The 9,655-nt window shown below is 33.5% G+C and overlaps 1 protein-coding gene and 1 pseudogene across 1 annotated transcript in view; one reads left to right on the forward strand and one right to left on the reverse strand.

The window, feature by feature from the left end:
* Positions 1–1,394: 1,394 nt before the first annotated feature.
* The window catches only part of ADAM18 (ADAM metallopeptidase domain 18), a gene marked incomplete at its 5' end in the record, with an annotated part of 80,707 nt that continues 72,446 nt past the window's right edge, over positions 1,395–9,655 (forward strand). Inside the window, 3 exons of the mRNA XM_019634112.1 lie at positions 1,395–1,473; positions 1,851–1,927; positions 3,892–4,069. Of these exons, the coding sequence (XP_019489657.1) occupies positions 1,395–1,473; positions 1,851–1,927; positions 3,892–4,069 (334 nt within the window). The remainder of the gene's footprint in view (positions 1,474–1,850; positions 1,928–3,891; positions 4,070–9,655) is intronic.
* The window catches only part of LOC109377684 (centrin-3 pseudogene), a 6,505-nt pseudogene continuing 2,223 nt past the window's right edge, over positions 5,374–9,655 (reverse strand).

A 9,655-nucleotide genomic window follows, 5' to 3' on the forward strand; every position in this document is an offset into this window, starting at 1 on the left:
TACTCAGCTCGGGCTGACTCGAACCACTGTTGCTCAGAGCTCAAACTCTTGAGCGAGCTCTTAACCAACTGAGCCACTCAGCCGGCCCTTGTTTGTTTATTTTTCATATTCTTACTTATCTCTCCAATCTCAGAGAACTCCATGCTGCTATTTTTGAATCTTGTTTTTTTCCTAGCTATATTCAATCACCTGGTTATTTCATCCAGTCCCTTGGCTTTAAATACAATTTATGTATTGATTATTCCCAAACTTAACATCTCTAGTTTATTCCTCTCCAGTGAACACCATATTGATTTATCTGACTACTTATTTACTAATCAAGTGTTTAGTAAGATTCTCATACTTAACATATCCAAAATGTACTTCTGATCCTCCTAAAGTTTATCCTTTCCAAAATCATCTCAGTAAATGGCAATTCTCTTCTTCCAGTTTCTCAGAACAAAAACCTTGGAGTTATCCTTGACATCTTTCTTTCTTTTGTTTTACCCCACATTTAATGGACTATTACCTTTCATGAGTTCTACCTTCAAAATATATCCAGAATTGGACCTCTACCACTGCTACTATACTAGTTCAAGCTTCCATCATGTCTTGCCTGGATGGCTGTAGTAGCCTATCTGGCTTCTCTGTTTCTGCATATGATTCTCAACACAGCATTCAGTCTGATTCCATTAAAATATTAATCTGATCCTGTCATTTACTGCTCAAAATCTTCCATTGGCTTCTCATCTCTGTGACACCATCTCTTACTGTCTCTTGTCTTTAATCCACACTCTACTCTAGGCATATTGTCCCCTAGCTGTTTTGTTTTGGTTTTTTTTTGTATACACAATGCATATTTTTGCCTCAGATCTTTGCATTTTCTCCTAACTCTGCCTGGGATAACATTTCTGTGTGAGTCCATGGGCTTGTTCAAGTTTTTAGTCATCTAATAGGTCATAATACCTGTGAGCTTTCCATGCACATTTTGCAACAAATCTCCCTCACCCAGGCTTTTTTTTTTTTAATCATCATCTAAAATGTTAGCAGTATGTGTCCCTCACTATCATGAAGACCAGTGATTTTGTCTTTTGTTTACTGCTGTCTCCCACTGCCTAGAAGAGAATCTGTCAAATAGTAGGCACTCAGTAAATATTTGTTGAATGAAGACATATGCAGGCCCACACACAGATATCTGGTACAGTGGATTTGCAGTCTATTTCAGTGTTAACAAAGCCTGAACTCTCTGATATACCAGTTCTACAAATTTAAACTGTTATGCCACACTAAAATTACTCTAATTAAAGCATATTATTATATGATTCTTACAGATTTCACATTTATTTTTATGTAAATGTTTATATTTGTAGAAATTCATGACTCAACCAGTTTTAATTTTTTTTTTTTTTACTTAGCTCCTTCTTATCTCAGAATTTTTTGGTTTATACATTCAAAGAAGCTGGATCTTTGCATTCTGATTCTTCTTATTTTAAGGTAATACTCAGATGTCTTAAACATTTATTATCTAATGTTTCTTTATTAAGTGGAAGTATCATTACCATTGAGATCTGTTTGTTCCATAATTACAGTATAATATAAATATTTTATTCCAGATAATCAACATGTTATATGGCTGATTGTTGTACATAGAAATAAGATGAAACCCAGGCCAAGATAATGTTCATGGGCACCTAGGTAGTACAAAGTAAGGAGAGTTGCTCAAAACATTTTTTTCCCTGAAAATATGCATTAATCTATGATACACAATCCTATTTTAAACTCTTTTAAAGTTTGAGTCATCGACAATGCTTGACAATACATATTTTATTCATAAAGAATTTATTTATTTGCCTTTCTATACTATTTTTCAGATGCATTGTCATTACCAAGGATATGTTGCAGATTTTCCAAATTCAGTTGCAACACTCAGCATATGTTCTGGGCTCAGGTAATAGCATCTTAGATAATATTTATGTATGGAAAACTTAGGATGTACTTTAAAATGAAATTTAGTGGCTAGCAGACACAAATCTGGGAAGGTTTAAGAAGAATCCAAATCTGATGGCCTCTCATTTATGATGGCCTTACTCTTTTTATGTTAGCAATAGTAGCTGCCGCTTAGTGCCTATTCAAATGTCACTCCAGGGAATCCTGACTGGATGTATTTTAGATGATGTATTACAGAATTGTGCACTTGAAACCTATGTAACTTTACTAACCATTGCCACCCCAATAAACTTGAATTTTAAAAAAGAGAGAGGCTCAGTGGGTGAATATGGGGGCAGGAAAAAAAGAAATTACTTTCTTAACTAAGCTATAGGCACTAATAACCAAAACAACCTGCTAGCTAAGGATGGATGCAAAAGCTAACCTAAGGCCTTTCCTACAGGATGACTTCACTCCTTTTCTTCCAAAGTCAATTAAATTAATTTGAAGAAAGAAAAAAAAAGATACTGTGCAGAAGAAAAAAAGTAGTTTCTATAAAGGAAACTTTAGAACATTTCCCCAAATATTATAGTTGAATTACCTATCAGTTATCTCAAATAGTTATGGAAAATGACATTAATTTGTTATTAAACAGGCACATATTGTATGCTCACAGTTAAGGTGCACACAGTAACAGATATACAACTAATTAAAAAGGTCCCTTAGAGGATTTGAATAAACATTTCTCCAAAGAGGACATACAAATGGCCAACAGGCACATGAAAAGATGCTCAACATCACTAATCACCAAGGAATTGAAATCAAAAGCACAATGAGATATCACTTCATAACTGTCAGAATGGCTATTATAAAAAAAATCAACAAATATGTAACAAGTGTTAGTGAGGATGTAGAGAAAAGGAAACTGTCATACACTGTTGGTGGGATTGCAAGTTGGTGCATCCACTGTGGAAAACTGTGGAGGTACCTCAAAAAATTAAACATAGAGCTACAATCTAAGCCAGCAATCCCATTTCTGGGTATTTATCCAAAGAAAACAAAAACACTAATTTGAAAAGATATGCGTACCCCTATGTTCATTTTAGCATTATTTACCATAGCCAGGGTATGGAAGCAACCTATGTGTCCATTGATAGATAAATGGATATAGAAAATGTGATGTATATATATTACTCAGCAATAAAAAAGGAATGAAATCTTGCTATTTGTGACAACATGGATGGCCCTAGAGGATACTGTGCTAAGTGAAATGAGTCAGAGAAAGAAAAATACCATATGTTTTCACTTATATTTGGAATTTTTTTTAAAAAGAAAGAAACAGGCTCATAGATATTGATCATAGTGAAAGGAGAGGTAGGTAAGGGAATGGGTGAAAACAAGTTCTCTCAGATGTAAAGGACAGAGATCAATGATTTTCATCATTAATGATGGCAAGAGGAAGGAGGTAAGTTTATCAGAGGAAAACAAGTCCAGAGCAGATAAGACATTCTCTAACTTTTTTTTGGTTTTTGTTGCCTGATTTCCAAAATTTACTCATGTCAAGTCAGAAAATTGGCATTCTCTGAATGTGGTTTTCATAGATGTAGACCTTTTTAGATATCCACTCTATATTCATGCTTTCCCTTATGCTAACCTCTATAAGAACATGAACTTTATTCTTGGAATTCTCAACAAATATCTTGTTTCCCAGCAAATACTTGGCCTTAATTAATGTATCTTGAGTGCATGTGACAACTATACAGAACGCACAAAATATTTTTCAATATATTTGGTTCTTTAATACATGAGAAAAACTAAGGCAAATGTGGCTACTCGGTTACTAATGGTGGACTAAAATAATAGTAAAAGAAAGTGGGTTTAAAACATATTTGTTACTATGATTCATCATTTCTCACAACATTTTAGATTATAGCTTTGATGGGATCATTTGCAGGATTTTTATATCATTGCTTTCTAAATATTCAGCGGATTCCTTCAGTTTGAAAATATCACCTATGGAATTGAACCATTGGAATCTTCAGCACGATTCGAGCACATAATTTATCAAGTGAAAAATGACAATCCAGATATACCAGTGTTAGTGGAAAATACCAGCAATATTTGGCAGAAAGACCAGCCCTATAAAGTTTATTTAAGCTCTCAGGTAACTGCAATAATTCTGATGGTATGACATATCATGAAATTATTTCTGTACAATTTTTTTAATTGTGAAAAAAAAACTCCTTAGTTGAGTAAGAATATTAAATGCAGTATCTTTTTTCTATACCTGTAAATAAAACATTCATTCCACCTAAAATATTTGGAAAATTATACAATAATGTATGTCAAGCTTATTGTTTTATGATATACTATATAACATTTCTTATTTTAAATAAAAATATACATTATTAAATAAAACTTAGAAATGCAGGAAGAATAGAGTCACTCTTAGTTATCATTAACAGTTACCACTATTACCCTAGTAAAATACTTTTTTTTTTTTTAAAGATTTTTATTGGGGAATTGGGGGGATGGGAACAGTGCTGGGGAATTGGGGGAAGGGGAACAGACAAGTTGCTGTCGTTTTGTTCTTCAGTCTAGTTGTGGAGGACGTCGCTTCACTGGCCCAAGTTGGCACCATCATTGCACTCTTCCTAGGTGAGGCAGATCAGTCGCTGGCTTCTGGACGGCCGCTCACTGCGGCTGCTGGCCGGTCACGCTGGCTGCTGGCTACATATGGTAGCCCATGGCAACCCACTGCCATAGGGGCTGCAGCCTACGTCACCGGTGACTCACGGCAGCCCAGCTCCAGGTTGAGCTGTTGTTGTTCAGCATCTTAGCTGTGGAGGGCAGTGTCACTGGCCCTCATATGTGGAATCCGAACTGGGGCCCTCTGGCGTACCAGGCCAGTTCTTAACCATTGCGCCACTCGGCCGGCCCCTGGTAAAATACTTTTAACATTTTATTATATAACTTTACATAGTACCCGAATATATCTTTCTAGAACAGATAATCATTTATGTATGTTAGACTCTCTTAATTTACCTATAGGCTAGATAAAAAATTTTGGTTGACAGATGTTTTTCTTTCATCACTTTGAATATTTCAACTCACTATCTGCTGGGCTCCATAGTCTCTGATGAAAAATCAGCTATTGTCAAACTTAAGGATTTCTTGTAAATGGTGAGTCCCTTCTGTTTCTTCTTTCAAGATTCTCTCTTTGTCTTTGCCTTATAAGAGTTCTCTTATGATGTGTCTTTGAATGGATCTTGTTGAATTGATCCTACTTGGGGTTCATAGAACTTTCTGGATGTTTAATGTTTTTCACCTTTTGAGAAATTTTTGGCCATTAATTATTTAATATTCTTTCTGCCCTTTTATCTATCTCCTTGCTTTCTGGTACTTCCATTAAGAGTATGTTGGTATATTTGATAGTACCCTATAAGTTTATTAGTTTCTGTTCATTTTTCACCATCCTTTTTCTTTCTTTTCCTCAGACTGTATGATCTCAATCTCTCTGTCAACAAGTTCCCTGATTCTTTCTTCTCTCTGCTCAATTTTGAGGATTTGTGTTCTATTTCTGTGAAAAATGCCATTGGGATTTTGATGGGCATTGCATTAAATCTGTAGATGTTTGGGGTAATATGGATTTTGTTCTTTTTGTTGCAATTATAAATGGGGTTGTTTTCTTCCTTTTTCTTTCTGATGTTTGTTCTTAGTTTATAGAAACAGAACAGACTTTTGCAAATTGATATTGTATCCGGTGACTTTACTGTGTTTACTTATTGTTTCTAATAGTTTATTTTTGTGTTTGTGTGGAGTTTATAGGGTTTTCTATATATAAAATCATGTCATCTGTTAATAGTGACAGTTTTAATTTTCCTTCCCAATTTAGATGTCTTTTCTTTGTTTTTCTTGCCTAATTGCTCTTGCTAGGACTCCCAATATTATGTTGAATGACAGTGGTAAGAGTGGGTTTCCCTGTCTTGTTTGTGATCTTAGTGGGAAAGTTTTCAGTTTTTCACCATTTACATGATATTAGCTGAGGGTTTATCACATATAGCCTTTATTGTTGAGGCACTTTCCTTATATACTCATTTTATTGAGTGTTTTTTATCATAAATGGATGTAATATCTTCTCAAATGCTTTTTCTGCATTTGCTGATATGATAATATTATTTTTATCTTTTATTTTGTTAATGTGGTATATCACATTGATGGATTTGCATATGTTGAACCACACTTGTGCCCCTGGGATGAACCCCACTTGATTGTGATGTAGTATATTTTCAATGTATCATTGTATTTGATTTGATAATATTTTGTTTAGGATTTCTACATCTGTGTTCATCAGAGATAATTGGCCTGTAATTTTCTTTTTTGTGTGTTGTTTTTGCCAGGTTTTGGTATCAGGGTAATGTTGGCCTCATGAAATGAGTTCTAAAGTACTCCTTCTTCCTCAGTTTTTGGGAACAGGTTGGGAAGGATTGGTATTAAACTATATATATATATATATATATATATATATATATATATATATATATACACACACACACACACACACACACACACACACACACACACACACACACACACACACGATGCCAAAAAAAATGTACGCATTTTAATAGATGTTATCTATATATTACTTTTTGAAGTTGAATTGAATTAAGGTAGTAATGTGTGTGCAGTATGACATTCATTCAAAAGATGACATTAATCAAATGAATGCTAGCATCATTAAAATTGTAATACAATATATAGTTTTTTCCTTTCTTAAAAATGTGTATACTTTTTTGGCACCATATACATATATATATATATATATATATATATATATAGTCAGGGCATGTAAACTACAGCATAGGGAATATAGTCAATTGTAATAGCTATATACGATGTCAGAAGGGTAGCAGACTTGCGGGGGGTCTTATTACTTTATAAGGGGTGTAAATGTCTAATCAGTATGTTGTTTTGTATGCCTGAAACTATTATAATATAAAAAATTAAATTAAATCCTTGAATGTTTGGTAGAATTTACCAGTGAAACAGTCTAATCCTGGACTTCTGTTTCTTGGGAGGTTTTTGATTACTGTTTCAATTTTCTTACTAGTGATTGGTCTCTTTAGGTTTTTCAATCCTTCATGATTCAGTCTAGGAAGTTTGTATCCTTTTAATAATTTTTTCATTTCTTCTAGCTTATCCAATTTGGTGGTGTACAACCTTTCATAGTATTCTTTTGTAATCCTTTGTGTTTCTGTGGTGTCCGTTGTAACGTCTCTTCTTTCATTTCTGATATTATTTATTTGCATTTTCTCTCTTTTTCCTGGGTAAGGCTAACCAGAGGTGTGTCAATTTTGTTTAGCTTTTCAAATTACCAGCTCTTCATTTTATTAATTTTTCTATTGTTTTTCTGTTCTCTATTTCATCTGTTTCCACTCTGCTTTTTTTTATTTCCTTCCTTCTACTAACTTGGGACTTCATTTGTTTTTCTTTTTCTAGTTCATTAAGGTATAATGTTAGATTGTTTATCTGAGATTTTTCTTGTTTGTTGAGAAGGCCTCTCCTGCTATAAACGTCCCTCTTATTACTGCTTTTGCTGAATCCCAGAATTTTGGGTATACTGTATTATTTTTATTTGTCTCTGTGTAACTTTTTATCTCTTATTTATCCTTTGACGCAATAGTTATTCAATAGCATGTTATTTAATCTTGACATATTTGTGGTTTTTCCAGCTTTCTTCTTGTAGTTGATTTCCAGTTTCATACCATTGTGGTCAGAAAACATGCTGATATGATTTCAACCTTCTAACATTTATTAAAACTAGTTTTGTGCCCCAACATATGGTCTACATTTTTAAATGTTCCATGTGCACTTGAAAAAAAATGTGTATTCTCTCATTTTGGGGTGGAAAGTTCAATAAATACCAATTAAGTTTATTTGATCTAGTGTATCACTTAAGTCCAATATTTCCTTACTATTTTTCTGTCTGGATGATCTACCCATTGCTGAAAGTGGGGTATTTAAGCGTCCTACTATAATTATATTTTTGTCAGTTTCCTGTTTAGGCCTGATAGTATTTGCTTTATATGTTTTGGTGCTCTTCTTGATGCATTGTCCCCTTTATCATTATAAAATGTCCATTTTTGTTTTTGTTTTATGGTACCTTTTTTGTTTTGAAGTATCTTTGATCTGATATAAGTACTGTTACATCTGCCTTTTTCTGATGACATTCACTTGGAGTATCATCTTCCTCCCCTTTTGTCTTTTAAGCTGAGTCTCTTGAAAGCAACATATAGTTGGGTCTTGTTTTTTTGTTTTTTTAATACTAATAAAATAAGCAGTTTATTAATGAAAGTTTGAGAAACAAGTGCACCAAAACAAAAGTGACTACTAATGCTGAATAAAAAACCTTCAAAGAATGTTCACCACATATTTCAATTTTTTAAACTTTATATATATATATATATATATATATATATAAACTATATTATAAATACAAAGCTATGAACTATTAGATTGCTAACAATATTTTTCATACAGAGAAACTTAACAGTAGTAAAATATGAATACATAAAATGCTTATTTTTGGTCCTTTTGGAAAGATGAACAAAGTTGTGGTGTTTTTTTTTAACATGCCTCTCAAGCACAAAAATAGAATATAAGATGATAACTGCAACATTTTTAGTGTTTATCCTTATAATTCTTTGAATGTCACCAGTGATAATAGCAATGAACTCCTCTTCATTTATTTCTTTATCACCATTTTTAACAAATTCATCTACCATAGCCTGAAGTTCTTCATCACTCATGTTTTCACCCAATTCTTTGTCAGCATGTTGCAAATTCCTCAAGATTATTTTACCTGAATCATCATCATCAAATAGTTTAAATGCCTCAATATTTCTTTATGTGGATCTCTTTGCAATATCCAGCCTGTCACAACTTCATTAAAATATTCATAGGTTATTTTCCCTGTGGCTTCTCTGACATAATCTTTAAGGATCTTCAGTACATCAGCTTTTTTTTTACATCAAACTCCAATGCTCTTATGCCACCTTTAATTCATGACAATCTATTGCTTTATCTTTATCTGTGTCCAATAGTTCAAAAGCATCTTTAACTTCTTGTCTGTCCCTTGCTGCTTTTAGGATTCTGTCTTTGTCTTTAACCCTTGCCATTTTCACTATAATGAGTTGGTGTGGGCCTGTTTGGGATCATCTTGGTTGGAGAGCTCTGCACTTCCTGGGCTTGTATGTCAATTTCCTATGCCAGGTTAGGAAAGTTTTCAGACATTATTACTTCAAATATGTTCTCGATCCCTTGCTCCCTCTCTTCTCCTTCTGGTATTCCTATGATGTGCATGTTGTTGCATTTGATGTTGTCGCCCAGCTCTCTTAAACTATTTTCAGTGTTCTTCATTCTTTTTTCTTTTTGTTGTTCTGCTTGGATGATCTCTGCTATCTTGTCTTCTAAGTCACTGATTTGATCCTCTGCTTCACTCCATCTACTAGTAATTCCATTGAGCTTGTTATTTAATTCAGTAATTGAATTCTTTAATTCTACCTGGTTGTTTTTCATGATTTCTCTATCCTTCTTTTCATTCTCATTAATTTCCTTGAGCATTCTAAAAATCAATGTTCTGAACTCTGTCTCCGATAGGTTGTTTACCTCTATTTCCTCTAATTCCCCTAATTCAGGAGGTTTCTTCTGTTCTTTTATTTGGGATGTGTTTCTTTGTTTCCCCATT

The sequence above is a fragment of the Hipposideros armiger genome, unplaced genomic scaffold (assembly GCF_001890085.2).
Source record: "Hipposideros armiger isolate ML-2016 unplaced genomic scaffold, ASM189008v1 scaffold_1503, whole genome shotgun sequence".
Lineage (NCBI taxonomy): Eukaryota > Metazoa > Chordata > Mammalia > Chiroptera > Hipposideridae > Hipposideros > Hipposideros armiger.